The sequence below is a fragment of the Tetrahymena thermophila genome (genome assembly GCF_000189635.1).
Source record: "Tetrahymena thermophila SB210 genomic scaffold scf_8254563, whole genome shotgun sequence".
NCBI classification, from domain to species: domain Eukaryota; phylum Ciliophora; class Oligohymenophorea; order Hymenostomatida; family Tetrahymenidae; genus Tetrahymena; species Tetrahymena thermophila.
The window spans coordinates 306,988-323,610 of record NW_002476334.1 but is presented as its reverse complement, the minus strand read 5'-3'; the positions used below and the strand labels follow the sequence as shown (position 1 = coordinate 323,610).

Here is a 16,623-nt window from a genome sequence, read left to right as displayed (position 1 = left end):
CCAGTATAATTTATCAAAAAAGCTAAAAAAAATATTTAATCATATATTTTTTTGTTCTAAACCCAAGAGTTTGAAACAAATTAAAATAGAACAAGAAGTTTTAAAAATGTCTACATGTTTTTTCTCTTTACACAGATTATATGAGATTTAAATATTTATAAATTCAGCCAAAATTAGAAAATCTAAAAAACTCAACTAAATTGTAAAACTTTTTAAGGTTTTACTGATGCTTAACTTTGAACTTCTCATGCAAATTATTTTTAAGATCTGTTTTGTTTGAAATTTCTCCACGCAAATAATACGATTTAGATTATTATAAAAGTTGTTTTTACATCACAGTTATTAAATTTACTATAACAAGTTAATCCTCTATAAAATAGATGTATCCTAAGGTAAAACTAAGTTTTTTCTGTTGTTAAGAATATCCTTCATAGATCATTTCATTCTTTGAGATGAGTTTATTTTTATTTCACCGTTTGTTTAATGAGTTTAGCTTTTTTTCTTCAATACCGATGAGATACAGTTTTTAAATTTATACTAACATCTAAACAGATAATAATAATAATAAACAACAATTTTTAAAAAGTAAACAATTACTCAAAAACTCTTAAAAAAGAAATAACGATAAAACGAATTAAAATTTTTTTCAAAATCAGCCTTAAAATTTGATACAAAATGTATTGTATGCACATATATATGGAGATTTTAAATATTTTATTTTGGTATTGCCCAATGGCAATTTATTTGTGATTTAAAAATCTACATTTTTACACTTTAGTTGCTGTCTGATGTTTTTTACCTATTGAATAATTTAATGAATAGAAATATAATTTTGAGTAGAAGATAAAAAATATTGAAATTGCATCGTCACTATTGAAAAAAATAAATTTTTTAAAAAATATTTCTAAAAAAAATACAAAAGCCTTTTTTAATATGGCATTACAGATTACACTTTTATTTTTAAATTATCTTGATACTTTATGTTGTGTAATCTATGTTTTTTTGGTATTTGCGAAATTAAGGATGATTTCATCTAATACGAAAGAAATTACACAACAATAAATTTAGTAACCTCATTCAAGAAATCTTATTTAAAATAATCTAAAATTTTGTACGGTGAAAATAATAAGATTAATAGAAAGATTCTAATTTTTTAATTACAACCAATTATACTCAAAAATAAATAAATGAATTAATATTACTTTACAAATTGATTATTTATCTAAGTTTAAGAAACAATTTCTTTTTATACTCATTTAGACTTATTATTTAAAAAATTTTATTAAATTATTTTAATTAAGACATATTTTTTAATTAATAGAAAATAATTTAAAATCTATTAAAGGGAATAAATTTATAGTATTTTATTCGTTAATAATTCAATCAACATTTTTGATTTTTTTTTTATTTAAATTGTTTAATCAAAGTTTTATTTTATTCTATTAAAAAGAATAAAACAAAACTTATTTGTTAGATTTTAAAAATCTGAAATAAAAATATGTTATTTCTACTTTAAGTAATTATCTTTAGTAAAAATAAATAAATTTATATTTTGAAAATCTTAAAAATTCCATCTTATGAAATAATATAATAATAAAAAATTATTTATTAATCATATTTTGCACCAAAAGCAAAATTCTTTGCTTACAATTAATTTCAAATCTTTTACAAAGTTTAATTTTTTGTAAGTATAAAGAAACCAATTCTAAAAAATTAATCTTTTTTAATATAAAAGTAAAGTTAAGACCAATTTTATTCGGTTTTTAAATATTACTTCTAAGATTAAAAAAATTATTGTTTACAATTATTTACATCAATTCAGACAACTCTTCTTATTTTTTTATCCTCAGATTTTTAAATTTGTATTTTAAGTAATAAGAGTCTACTGAAATATATTTAATTAAATTTATACTTCTTTAAGAAATTATGGAAGGATATTTCATTTTATTCAAGATTTACAATTAATTATATTCTTAAATTAGAAGCAAGTGAATGTAAGTTTTCTTAATTATTTTTAAACTTCTATATTAATTAGCAAGAGCTGAAAATATTATTAAATTATTTTAAAATTAATTTAATTAAAATACATATTTAAATAGAAATAAATATGTTTTCTAGATTTTATTTGCATTTTATTTTTTGAGATATTTATCTAACAATAAAAGATATTAATATTGAAAACTAATATAACTTTAAACGCATTTATAAAATTAAATTAAATTTTTTTAAATATCAGAAATTTGTAGAGGAAAATGGCAATCAAAAAATAATTATTAATCTATGTTCACGGATTTGGGGGTAGTGGTTTTTCAAACAAGGGATAAATCCTACGTTCCCGTTTTTAAAATGTTGCTTCCCTTTCTTTACCTTAAATTCCAAATTTAGCGATTCATAATTTAGAATAGTTTATTTAGTATATGGATAAGAAGGAATATGATCCTGTTTTAGTTGGAAGTTCACTTGGAGGATTTTATTCAATTTATATAGGTGAAAAGTATAACTTAAAAACTATTTTGATAAATCCTTCTATTTAGCCATACTTAACTGCAAAAAACTATATTGGAATGAATAAATCATTTTATGATTAATCTTTGTATGAATGGAATACAAATCATACAGATTCTTTACATCAATATGAAGTTAAAAATATAAAAGACTAAACCAAGTATTTGTTGATGCTAACAACATAAGATGAAATTTTGGATTATCGCGTTGCTTTACAAAAATTGCCATAGGCTCATAAAGATATTTACGAAGGTGGTGATCATGAATATAAAATACTTCCCTAGAAATTGGATGTGATATAAAATTTCTTGTAAAATTGAAATTTATTATTAAAAAGAATTGTCAATAATTTATAAATGAAATTAGTAAGTACTGATAGCTATTAAAATATAAAATCAAATGTCTAATTGATGAAATCTTTTTCTTTCACTTCATTTTATATTAATTTTGTATAAACACTGATTCAGTATCATGCTTATGTAAGAATTAAGCCTACATGATTGATTCTATGTTATAAACTGTTTAATATTTCAAGTTGTCATTTATAAACAAAGTATATTTATCTTTTTGAAGATATAATTAAATTTTAATTTATGGTATTTTTTGAGAAACGATTAAAATTTTTGAACAAAACAAAAAAAGAATATAAATTAAAATCAAAGAACTCATCTGATTGTATCTAAAAATCCTTTTAATTTAATTTATTTGCTTGTTTGTTTATATATAATTAATAAAATATCTTTCTTTTTTAGATATGAAGTGCCATTATACATTTAATAAATAAATCAAGAAGTATTAAGAAACTTTTAGAACAAAATTTAAATCAATCTCCCTAATTAATATAAATTAATTAAACACTAAAAAATAAATTATTCTCTCGTTTTAAAAAGCAGATAGATAGATACCCTTTAAAAAAGTAAAATATTCAAGAAATGATCGCCAGACATATTTTAAAATTATAAAATCTCGCCAAGACTACTCCTTTCTTCAGAGTAAATATCTTTGTTTTAATTTTCACTTGAAAAATCCTATTTTTAAGATTATTTATTCAAATTATAATTTATCTTATTTTATTTAATTATTTAATAGTTCTCTGAATTCAATGAAACTGAATCTTCTTTCAATCACAACGAAAACAGACCTTAAAGAGTCCAAAAGCCCAGATTCAAAAAGGTTGCTATCATCCTTTCCGGTTGTGGTGTTTATGATGGTAGAATACTTTATTTCTTTTAGGTTTAACGATATTTTGACAAGAGAAAAGTATATCAAATAATAAATAAATAAACAAACAGAATGCAGAAATACTATTTTTTATAAAAAATGAATGTAAAAGCTAACATCTAAGTATATTTCAATTTTATATAGGTTCTGAAGTTACTGAAGTTGTTTCTTTGATGGTTCACTTGAATAAGAGTCATGTTTCCTTCTAATGTTTCGCTCCTAACTAAGACCAATTGCACGTTGTTAATCACATTACTGGTGAAACTACCACTGAAACTAGAAACGTTTTAGTTGAATCTGCTAGAATTGCTAGAGGAGAGGTCAAGGATATCACTTAACTTAAGGGTGAAGACTATCAAGCTGTCCTCCTTCCCGGTGGTTTCGGTGCTGCTAAGAATCTTTCTGATTACGCTGTTAATGGTACTAACTTCACAGTTAACTCTGAAGTCGAAAGAGTCCTTAGGGTAATTTTACATATAAATTCTCTTTATATTAGCCTAAAGTTATGGCTATTAAAAATATATAATATAAGCTCATTCATAATATCTAAGGATTTAAATTAGATAATAAAAGCATTGACATAAAATTCTAAATTACATTTGTTAAAAAATAGGAATTCCACAGCCAAAAGAAGCCTATTGGTGCTATGTGCATTAGTCCTTTAATTTTAGCTAAGGTTTTACAAAACGAAAAACCTAAAATCACCATGGGTAGAGTTGATAACCAAGACACCCCTAATAAATACTGGCCTCATAGTGAAGCTATCAATGCTGCTGAAACATTAGGTGCTCAACATTTCCAAAGAAATGCCGATAGATTCTAAGTCGATTTCGAAAATAAAATAGTCACTGCTCCTGCTATGATGTTTAACGGTTTCACCAAATTTTCTACTACTTTCGATGGAGCTGGTCACTTAGTTAACATTATTGATCAAATCGTCTAAGGTAACTCCATTAAGCTTGATACAATTGGTGAAAAGAAGCATGAAAATTTCGATGGTGAAAGAAGACCTAGAGGTTAATATAATAGAAACAACAACAACAGAAGACCTAGAGAAAACAACAACGAAAATCACGAATAACACCATCATCACGAATAATAATGAAAAATGTTTTATATTAATACAAAATAAGTAGAAGTATATTGATAAATAATATTATTAGATATTTATGAAATGCTCTATATCTATTTATCTATCTGCCTTAATGTTTATTTTATTGCTTAATATTATAAGTTCATCATATTTAATTTTACTATCAAAAATTCAGTTATTTCTTTAAAAGTTATGCACTATATTTATTTTAGAAAATAAATAAATAAATATATAATAGGTAGGATTATTTTTTTAGATGATTGGAATCTATTTAATATATTTATTTTTTATAGTTGAAAAATAGAAATATATATATATAATTATTGAAAATGGAGTTTGAAAAAATTTACTTACTTATTTTTCAGATAATGTTTAAACAATTTGTTTTTAGAAAACTAAAATATTAAAAATTAAAAATGTTATAAAATTAAAAAGTTATACTTGAAATAATCTAATTTTTTTATGAATGTAGATTATACGGTTTATATTTTCAATTCAAAACTAAATCAAAATAAAAATTCTGATTTGTCAAAAAAAGCATGAAGAATGAATATCAAACAATTTATTGTAAAGCCTGAAATAAATTTTTTTGAATTTAACATACTCATAATTTATTTTTTCGAATGAAATAAATATTATCTTTTGATTAGTTTTACTAACAAAGGAGGAGAGTTGTAAAAAAAATGTTCCATTTATTTTTTAAATAAAAACATTAAATTCATAAATAAGGAATTAAGAATAGAAATTCGCATTAATTAACCTTAATATAATTAAATAAAAATTTTACTGAAAAAAATGAAAAGAATTAATTTCTTTACAAAGGTTATATCAAAAATTTATACCTAATTAGAAAGAAGTTTATAAATATTATTCATCAAAAGTTATTACATTAAACTAAATATACTTTTTTATTTTCAAATTTACATCTAAAAAAAACTAATTTGTAAAATAAGATAAGAGTTAAGATTTTTATAATATAATAAACTAAAGAAAAGAAAATTTTTTCTTGAATGAACCTACTTAGAACAAATTTCATGAGATAATTAAATAGTCAATAAATATTTATTAGAAAAATTTTTATTTTTAATTAAAAAAATAGCTTTGCTCTAAATCAAATAAGATTAAATAAAGGAACGATTCGTATATTTGCATTTCAAAAAAATAAATTCAAATAATTCTTTTACCACCAAAAATTAAAAATTGAAAATTTATTTATTTATTCTACAGTGCTCATTTCTTTCACAAAAATGCATTTTAATTTTATTTTAATTCAAGCAATCCTTTTTTTTATTAAATGCTTATAAATGTTGTTTATATTTTATTTTTATTTCATTTAATGTTTGTTTATTGTATTTTATTTTTTAATGTATTTTATTTCATAAGTTTTTCATTTTTTCATTTTTTTATAATTTAATATTTTTTATTTTTATTTTTTAATTAATTTATTTATTTCTTTATTTATTTTTCTTAGAGCACGAGATGTTGTGAAGGCATTTCTAGAGATGAACTGTATGCTAATTTTTAAAAAAATACTAATTATATATGGTTAATATAGAATTATTTTTTTGAACTACAGACAATTTTAAATTGCTGATTTATGCTCAATTTCGCCTGCCGAGGGTATGGTTTAGCTATCTCATTTTTTCCCTAAAGATAGATCTGCCACCCCAATAACTATAATAATGAAAGATTTTTTTCCTCAAAAATAATTGATTTCTATTTTTTATGTATTCTCTTGGGTAGTGTAAATATGCTTTCGATTATTTTTGCATACTTAGTAACTACTTGCTTAAAAACTGCGGGAAGGGTAACGGGAATACGGAGAAAAGCATGTGAATCTATTACGTATAAGGGAAGGAAAATAAAAATCAATTATTTGTAAAAATCTTTCATTGTAGGGAAATTATTTTTGATTTTTTGTTTATTTAGATGTTTTTTTTTAGTTTTTTTGGTATTAAATCTTTGTAAAATTAATTAATTATAAGATTTAGAAACTAATTATTTTCATAAATCAAAATATTAATTTAGTATTTTGTATCTTTCCAAATTTTAATAATAAATGATATATTCTTGATACTTAATTATTTATAGGGATTTGTTTCATCTTAAATATTTAAAAAAAAGGAATTCTGAGTTTGTAATTTATACTAAATTTTTTTTGTTTTATAATTTAAAAGTTGAATAACTTTACAAATTCAAATTTAAATAATAAAAATATTGTAGACAGATATTTTTTTAAATTACAGATAGAGATTATGCTTAAATATTATAGAGATTATATAAAAATAAATAAGGAGGTAAAATTTTATATTCATGAGCATTAATTAGATTTCTATAGAGAAATTTATTAATTAAATGTTTTATATTATGAGGGAGTTTAGATTAAATTTCATAATAATATTCAATATTATTTAATCTAAAGTTAAGCTTAAAAACAAGGAAATTAAATCATTAGAGATAATATAAATATAATACAAAAACAAATCAAGTAGTTGAATTTCTATATTTCAAAAAAAAAAAGAGTTAAAGAGGTAGCTAAAAACTAAATTTTTATTCTAAAACAAACACTTGTATATCTCAATATTAAAATAGTGCTAAAAAATGAGTTAAGGCGAAGAAACTTTCAAAAGCTTATCTGCCGCATTGGAAGGCTTGAAAAACAGTCAATCTCTAGCATACTTTTAGTAATAGAATGCTGATCCTTACAATTAAATGCATAAATAAAAAAATACCTACAACAGCAATTATCTTACACAAGATGAGTAGAATCTTCATTATCTTGAGGATTCTCCTGAGCCAGAGCATTTTGAATTCTAGAATGTGAACGACCCTCATGAATAACTTAACTAGATGTATCAAAGTAGATAAATCTATAAGTAGCAATAATAGGGTGCAGGATTTTAGAGTTCTTAAAAGCCTTACTATAAAAATAACTATGAAGGTACCCAAGGTAGTCATAGATAGTATAATAATCCATAATCTTATAACTAAGCTGCTTAAAGTCACACTAATGGTTATCAAGGTTAAAGAGTATCTAATTACAACAGATATCAAGGCTAGCAAACTGGCTATTAAGGATAAAACTATATTCCTAATGAAAGAAACTTTTCACAAGGAGCAAAATATCAAGGTTAAAAACCTCCAGGCGCTTTTAATGCTCATCATTAGAACCAATTTAACAACCAAAATTCGCAATAGCAAGGATAACAATATCATGGTCATTCAAATACATTCCCCTAAGGAGAAAAGTCAGCAGGTGGTATTCATATTGAAGGTACAAAGATATTTATAAATAATATTGAACCCACTGTGAGCTAAGAAGAAATTCACCACTATTTTGATCCTTATGGAAAGATCAATGATTTAAAAGTATTCCACAGAAATGGGTAAAACTATGCTTATGTTATTTTTGAGAAGTACGAAGACGCTTTCAGAGCAACTAATGATGTTTCTCCCTAACCTAATTGGACAGTATCATTAGCTAAGTCAAAGAACACAGTTATGCAGTATCAAAGATCAACACTTTTCGAATAAGATGGTTAAAATCCTAATCCTCCATATACAGGCACAAGCAAATATAATAATCCTGCAGGAAATCCACCTCATTTCAAAAAGCCATTTAATAAATATTAATAAAATCCTAACATACAAAACCAACATCCAAATCCAAGATATGAAAAATCTGCAGGCACCAACTTTAGCCAAAACTAGTATGAATCATCTAATGGGGAAAAAATTCTTTAAAATATCAGTAATTTCAATGATAATAATGCAAATGGTCATAATAACTTAGGAGAAGTTCTTTCCAACCATAAAACTTAAATTAACTAAACTATCTTAGTTAGAGAAATCTGGGTGAGCAACATAGATGAAAAGTGCAAGCCTTATATTAGAGAAATTATTGAAGACTTCTTTGGAGGTATAGAAGAGGTAGAGTTCTTTGATAGAGGCAAAGACTCTTTTGCATTTATAAAATTTTTTATGGTTTAAACTGCTTATTTAGCTTTTACAAATAAGGAAAAAATTGCAGAACTTCTTGAGACAGGTAAATATTTATTCTTCATAACATATTATTTTATTTTTATGAATCTGAAAAATTCAAACAAATTTGATTTTTTCACCATTTCAATATCTATCTATCCTAAATAAAAATCCCTATTAAAAAATCAAAATAAAATTCAAAAAATATAAAGATAAGAAATTAAAAAGAAAAGAAAAAATAAATCAAATCTAAAATTCGCGCGTAATAAAATAAATTAAAAATAATAAGAAAGTAAATCATAAATCTATAAAAAAGAAATAATAATAATAATAATAATTATAATAATAAATAAAACTCTTATCTGAAATTTAAAAGACAATCAAAAGAAAAATATTGGGGAATATCAAACCATAAATAAATAAATAAATAAATAAATAAACAAAAAAATAAAGACAAACGGGGGAATCATTTATGAATAATAAAATCTAATAAATACTAAATTTAAAAAAGATCATTTATATAAAGTTTTACAAAAGATAAAAAATATCATCAACAAAAATAAAAATTTTACATTAGAATTTTACTTTCAAAAATTTTTAAATAAAACTAAATGAAATTTAAATCAAATTTGTTAAAAAGACTTTATAAAAAGATAACAAACAAACATGATTTGTAAAATTAAATAACAGAAATGTGATAATTTTCTTAAGTAAAATATTAATAAAATAATAAAACTTTAAGTGTGATATTTATTAATTAATTAATCAATATGAAAATCCATAGTTACAAAAATAAAAAATAATTTACCTAAAATCAAATAACACACACAACCAATTGTTGGATGAATTTAATTTAAATTATAAAAATATAATTTAACTATTATAAAATATAAATTAAAATATAGATTAAGTAAAATTAACATACTCTGATCCTTCTAGAAGAAAAAATATCATTGGTGATCACGAAGATTATATGAGAGATGAAAATTTATCTCCTGTTTTGTATATCAGTTTCCCTTATGGTTTCAAAGTGAAAAAAAGTGTCATCTAAAAAATTGCCAGTGACTACGGAACAGTATTAAACGTTACTTTGAAGAGAAGTGAAGATCCTAAATAAACTTCCAGTGTTTTAGTAGAATTCTAGGATTTAAAAGATGCTAAATTTGCTTTCAAACATATGAGAGAAGATCATGATAAGATGCATCCTAAATGTGAATTTGCAATTTTGCTCAATTCTGAAAAGTTTGTTAAAGAAAACAATTTAAAACTCAAAGAAAAAATCAAACCTACTGTATTACCTGGGTAAGCACCAACAACTACTTTCATTTAGTAAAAGCCTTTAGCTAGAAAACCTATTAATATAAATGAAAACGCTAATAATGCTTTATCAGATATAGCTGGTATTCGAATTTAAAAGTAACTTTAGTCCAAAGGAAGATAGTTTTCTCCTGAAAAAGATGCTGAAATAAATTAAAAACGTACTTATAATTAATTCAAGCAAAGTTCTTTAAATACAAGCTAGGATTAAGGTTATAATCCGGATGAGTAAGATGCAGAATTACTTGTAGAAGACGACGATGATGAAAATTTCATTTGGTCTGGTTTCATTTCAGTAATTATTTTTTCAAAACTTTAATAAACTAAATTTATTTAAAAATCTTTTAACAGATTAATAAAAAGGGTAGATGTGGTATGGATGCAAAAGTAATCTAAAGCCAAGGCTAATTAGATCTTGATACTTATAATCTCGTGATGACTACTAAATGTTAGCTTTCTGAGCCCTTGAGATATCCCCCTTATTCAGTACTTATATTTAGACCTTCAAACGAAACAGAAAAGAAACCTTTCAAAGATGTTAAAACATTTTTGAATAGCAACCCTAATTAAGCTGGTGTAATTCACACTAAAAATCTTATAATTTATATGTTCCCATCTAATGAGTAAGCCTTAAAATTCTACCCTCAACTCAAAGAAGGAAATATTTTAGCTCTATGTCACAACCAAGACTCTATCAGAGGGAATTTATCAAAGAAAGAAGGAAAGTATGATGAAAAATTGTAAGCAAGATAAAAAGCTGCTTTGAATGATTCACATGAGGATGACGAAGAAGATAATATGATTTATGATCCTACATCTATCTTACAAGATACATCAAAATATAATGGTAAAAAAGGTTAATAACAACACAGATATGAACATGATGAAGACAACTAATACTAAGAAGAAAATATTTATGATCCAAACAAAATAAATATGTAAAAAGATGATCCAAAAACTGATATTTCTGACTTAATAGATAATCCCTCACTTATGGATAGCATGTTGAAGAGTTTGTATTGAGCAAAGAAAATCTTTGAATCTCAATATCTTTATTTATTTAAATATAAAATATTAATAATGAATAAAAATGATAAGTTAAAATTTTAATTAATTACCAAATGATCAATCAATCAATCAATCAATTAATTAATTACCCTTTGAAATTAACAAAAAGAAATTAAATATCTTCCATTTTTCAAAATAAATTATATTATTAAAAAAATGCTTCTTAATTCTTAAGCATTAGTTTTATATTTATTTATATATACATATAAGTTTGTCAGTAATTATATCTTCATTTATAGAGTTGAAACATTTAGTTATATATATATCTATCTATCAATATATTTTTATTTTATCTTTATAATTAAGTTACTACAATTATTTATGTAGGTAAACAAATATTATTTATATTTTTATATATTTATATATATATTTATTAAATATTAGTCTTTAAGAGTTTTGGAAAATTATTTTTACTCTGTACAAAAAATTTTTAAATTATGAGATGATTGATGTTTGTTTTCTTTTGTTTGAAATATATAACTACAATTTTCATTCAAAAAATCAATGCAAAACTCAGTTTTGCTATTCAATAGAGGATTGTTATTTAAGTTTTTAAATTGCCTAAAGAAGAGGTGAATCTTTTACTTTGTAAGATTTCATTTAAGTTAGCAGCTTTCTAGATGGGCTATTTGTGAGTTTTCTTTTGGCTGCTTCAACGACGGATTCAGAATAATTTTACAGTAATTTTTCTTTGAGATTAAGAGGTAGTTCTTAATTGTTTGGTTATGCTAAATTTTAGCAACTACTTTGATTTGTTGTAATAGGTATATTACTTAATGATTACATAGAGGATCTTTGAGAAAAAGATATAGCAGACTGTTAATCATTAAACCCATTTCTTTGTCTTCTGTGAAAAGGATTTCCCATTAATATTTTACTTTATTTATACTCATTTAATTACTGTATGTTTGGATGAAATTCACGAGTTTAAGCTATATCTAATTTTTTTTATATAATATGTAAAATTTTTTGTTTCTCCTCAGAAAATTTAGTTTCAGAACTACTTTAATTAAACGACTTTCTAATGTATTGGTGATATGAACCTTCATAATTTGAAGGGTATTTCTACATGTATTTTAAAGAATTTTTCTGTTCTGAATTTTAGCTATTTTCTAATAATTTTTATGAAGATGAATTTTATTCTTTGATCGAAGAATACTAAATACAGTTATTTTATGTTTCTTGATCTTTTTCTAATTTAATAGGCAGAATTTTATTTGGAGTTTAAGGTGAATCTTATTTAATCTTTTTTTCAAAAGTTGGTGATTGAGATTGTAATGATTTTGCTAACTCAGCAGGCTTATGTAAGTAATTTAGTTCTGTTGGACGAGAATATATGCCATTCTTGAAATATAGATTATTTTTTATTAGTCTCTTTAGAGGGCTAGAGTCTTACTTTTTTTAATACTGAGCTAAGTTTTAGCTATCGTCTTCAAGGAAGGGTACAGAATTATTTTTTTTAAGTTATTAAATAGGAGAAGATGCAGAAGTTGCTGATGAAAATATTTTTTGAATCGTAAGCTTTTGTGTTTCTTTCGGAGTGTTAATTTTTTAAATTTCTGCCTCTCTTTCTTTTTTGAAACCAGCTGCTGCAATCATATCAGCTTATATTTGGTGCTTTAAAAGCTTTATAATGCTATTGTTTTCAGTAAATAAATTTTATAAGGATGTTTACTTTTCAAATTCATGCACATCATAATTAGAATTAGATTTTTCATGGACTGATACAAATCTCTTTAATGGTATTTACTTATTTGAAGGAGAAACGGAATAGCTACACTTTAACTTTGTTGCAGATATTTGGTTTGATTGCAATTACCTCTATGTTGTTTGCTCATTATCTTATTCAGGAGTAATAGATATCACTTTACCTTATTCTTAATTACTTCTGTTGCTTATAGTATTTTGATTTCCTTCTAAGTGAAACTCTTACTCAATTTCATCATTTTTGCAATTAAAAAGATCTATGAAGTTAATAGGTTATTTGTTATCAAAAATATCGAATCTAAGGTGAACTGTTTCTTTAAGTGGACTCTTTAAAGAGTTTTATTCATTAAATTCTTAGTCACTGATGCTTGATAGATGGTCTAAAACGTTGGTATAATGTCTCTTAGCTTCTTCCTAATGCTCACCATTTGTGATAGCCAAATTAGCACAATTCATTTAAACATTAATATTATTTTTGTGATTTTCATTGTTTGAATTAAATTAATCTAAAAATTCGCTTAAATTATTTTTACTATCGTTAAATAGTTTTTCATCGCGAGACAATATTTGTATATTATTTGCAAATCCATCATTAATTGTAGAAATTTGTTAAATATCGTCATCCTAGTTATTTTTCTTTCTTATTTCACTCATGTTTATTTGATCTCCAAGCAAAAAACTAATATTTGGAGAAGGAATCCTGTTCTATTAGTTCATTTTTATAATAGGAACTATTTCTCTTTTAATAAAATTTTCACTTTACTCTAAGTTAAATTATTCTGCATTCAACTCTTAATTTGTACTATTTTGATTGTCATTTTAATCCATCTGAAGTTGCTTGTCAGGAATTTATTACAATGAAACACAATTTAGTGATTTTTCCTATTTAAACGAAGACTAGTTGAGGATATCACTGTTGCTTAAAAACTCTTTAGAAAAATCCTTGAATTTTGAACTCTTAGTTTTTTGTGCAAATAATCTCTTCTGGTTATTTTTTGAATCATTATTATATTCGAATGAGTTATTTGCGCTTGAAAACACTTTACTAATTTTGCTTTCATCGAATTAAGGTAAAATAAAATTGTTATTGTTTTCATTTCCATTTAGATTAAGATTTTATTATTAAATTGCAGCATTTTTGACAGTACGGTCATCATAAATGCTAATGCAAGCAAGGTCTCCATTAATGATACCGTTGATTAAAAGATTAGGGGAAACAGGTGTGCCTTTAGAGCCTCTGTGAATTTTATTAGATGATCCTTCATTTTACTTAGCAGCTTATGAACTGTTGTCAATAATTAAAATTTCATCCTCTTAAGTAGGTACGTAATTACCTCTTTATATAAAATTATTCTATAAATAATTATTGAAATTTCCTAAGTTGCTCAAATTACTGGCATCAATTTTTATATTATTATAGTTAAGATGAGCAGGAGTATTGACAGAGTTTTATTGTGAAAAACTAGGCTTGCTTTAAGATATATTTGCCTTGATTTCGCTAACATCAACAAAAAATTAACTAAATTTAGAGTTATCTATCATCTTTTGTTTTTTTTAAACTTCTTCTAAAGGTTCGATTTCATCTTCTAAAAGAGCAGAAAGATTCAGTTGCTAATTTTTTAAACAGCTATTATTAACCATCTACACTTGATTCAATCCCTCCATTTCTTACCTTCTTTTACTCTTCCTTCTTTTACCAATTTGCTCATTTTAATAATCTTTGTTTTTCGCTTCTAAACAAGATATATCATTCAATATATCTTCCAGTTAATTAGATTCTTGTAGAGTTTTTTACAGATTACAGTCTACGCTATCAATAAGTTTAAATATATCTTCTAAGACTACATGTTTTGGCTCTATAATAACGAAACTATTGGCTATTTACTCTATTTCATATGCTTTTAGCAGAATTTCTTCTTTTGCTGATATGTTTAGAGAGTTTTATTCTTCATCAATGTCATTTTCATTATCTAATTCTTTTAAAATCTCTTAATTGTATGAAGATTATAGTGCTAATATAGTTGAAGGACGCTAAGATTAGTCCAGTAAGAATGGGTTAGATTAGATATTGCTTTTTTCTACATGTAAATTATTTTTACTTAACTTTATTTCTATTTTATTTTCTTTATCAGGCTAATTTTTCTATGCTAACACAATATCATCATAAAACTTGCGTAAGATAGTTTAGTTTTAAGACTTATAATTAGGTCTTGTCTACCTCTTATGTGTTTGAGAAGCCATTGACGAACTATAATTTTAATGGTTGAATGAAGAGGAATTAAATATTAAATCTTCGAGATATCCACCTTAATTGAGATCTTTTTCAAGTTATGAGTCTATTGGAAGTTAATAATCAGTAGTGAGAATCCCTGAATAGTTAGAGAAAGGCGTAGAAGTGCCATCTTCACCTCCTTCGACAAAACGCAATTATAAATTTTTTTTATCCTCCTCTAATAACAAATCTAAACCATGATCTCTCCAAGGTCTTCGTCTTCTCAATTTATCCAATCTTTTAAATATACCTTAGAAGTCTACTTCTTTTTTATTGATATAAGAATTTTGTATATTTTTAATCTGAGACTAAATGCTTTCAATTCTTCTTTTAAAGTAAATTTCCATTTTGCGCTACATACTTTTATACTGATTTTCCATTTTTATTAGTGTCTGTCCAGCCTCAGCATTCAAGCATTATTCTTTCTTTAATTATTCGTTTAATTAAAAAATAATTTCTTTGTCTTTTTCAACTTCATATTTTTGCTTTTTCTAATAAATCGCTTATTGAAAATTGCCTACATTATGATTTATCATCATGTCAATTAAAACATTAGCCTCTATAACTTCTTACTATGCTTTTTATTCAATTGAATTAACTCTATGCAAGATGTCAAGAATAGCTTAAGATAGATCATCTACGATTTCTTGAGTGCTTCTTATACTAACTTTACTTATTTGAGTTAAATCTTAAGTATTTTTAGAAGGCAGAATTTTGCAGCAGCAATCAAAAGGATTTGAAGGAGGCCCAAATTAAATCAATTCTTTTAATAATTAATTGCATTTATCAAAGGAATCCATAACTAGCTAAGAAGCTTGTGATTGATTCATTGAGCGAGCAAACCAATCAAACTTAAAGATACTTGTAAAAAGAATTTACTATAGCTATCTGAATGTGTAATTATACGCTTTATTACAATTAATTCTATGCTAATGAAATAAATACTATTTTATTATCAATTTAAAAGTAATTATTATTAATTTTTTAGAATGCTATTACGGATGGTTAAGATAGCTATTTATATAAATATATATTAAAACCAGGAGTTCAGTCAGCAAACTATAAAATTTATTATCAAAATACTGATAATTTAATCATAAAAATAGATTATTACTTCAAATTATTAGCACTAAGTATCTAACTAAAATGAGAAAAGAACTTCTATTTTTTCTTAGCCTTACTTACTTACTAAATAAATAAAATTAGATGTATTAGACCTTTCCTTTTATCCTTATTGTTTTTATTTGATAAAGAAAATTCCTATTGATAAGTTGCTTTTAAAAATTTTAGAATCATACTTTTCATCATTTCATGTTTAAAATAAAAATGATTGATAAAAATAATTTATTTTAATAAACATTTTCAAAATAAATTTCAAACTAAACGATGGCATTTTATAAAAGTGAAGAATTAAATAATTATTGTGTAAATAAGTTGACAAAAACTAATTGAATTTTAA

The 16,623-nt window shown here is 23.8% G+C and overlaps 5 protein-coding genes across 5 annotated transcripts; 3 read left to right on the top strand and 2 right to left on the bottom strand. All coding sequences in view use genetic code 6, as the record gives it.

Annotated features, from left to right (window-relative positions):
• Window positions 1-2,252: 2,252 nt before the first annotated feature.
• On the top strand, window positions 2,253-2,825 carry TTHERM_00600660 (esterase YqiA; the record flags this gene model as incomplete). The annotated part of the gene is made up of 1 exon (XM_001032537.1): window positions 2,253-2,825. The coding sequence occupies one exon, from the start codon at window positions 2,253-2,255 to the stop codon at window positions 2,823-2,825; it is 573 nt and encodes a 190-aa protein (XP_001032537.1).
• Window positions 2,826-3,437: 612 nt separating this feature from the next.
• On the top strand, window positions 3,438-4,831 carry TTHERM_00600650 (lycopene biosynthesis-enhancing protein; the record flags this gene model as incomplete). Its single annotated transcript, XM_001032536.3, has 4 exons — window positions 3,438-3,497; window positions 3,595-3,715; window positions 3,871-4,190; window positions 4,340-4,831. The coding sequence occupies 4 exons, from the start codon at window positions 3,438-3,440 to the stop codon at window positions 4,829-4,831; spliced, it is 993 nt and encodes a 330-aa protein (XP_001032536.3).
• Window positions 4,832-6,214: 1,383 nt separating this feature from the next.
• Window positions 6,215-6,712, bottom strand: TTHERM_00600640 (hypothetical protein; the record flags this gene model as incomplete). Its single annotated transcript, XM_001032535.2, has 2 exons — window positions 6,215-6,333; window positions 6,394-6,712. The coding sequence occupies 2 exons, from the start codon at window positions 6,710-6,712 to the stop codon at window positions 6,215-6,217; spliced, it is 438 nt and encodes a 145-aa protein (XP_001032535.2).
• A 708-nt stretch (window positions 6,713-7,420) lies between these two features.
• On the top strand, window positions 7,421-11,140 carry TTHERM_00600630 (RNA recognition motif (RRM) superfamily protein; the record flags this gene model as incomplete). Its single annotated transcript, XM_001032534.1, has 3 exons — window positions 7,421-8,864; window positions 9,706-10,412; window positions 10,469-11,140. The coding sequence occupies 3 exons, from the start codon at window positions 7,421-7,423 to the stop codon at window positions 11,138-11,140; spliced, it is 2,823 nt and encodes a 940-aa protein (XP_001032534.1).
• Window positions 11,141-11,698: 558 nt separating this feature from the next.
• On the bottom strand, window positions 11,699-15,994 carry TTHERM_00600620 (hypothetical protein; the record flags this gene model as incomplete). Its single annotated transcript, XM_001032533.1, has 1 exon — window positions 11,699-15,994. One exon carries the CDS (start codon window positions 15,992-15,994, stop codon window positions 11,699-11,701), a length of 4,296 nt encoding a protein of 1,431 aa, XP_001032533.1.
• Between the last annotated feature and the right edge of the window lie 629 nt (window positions 15,995-16,623).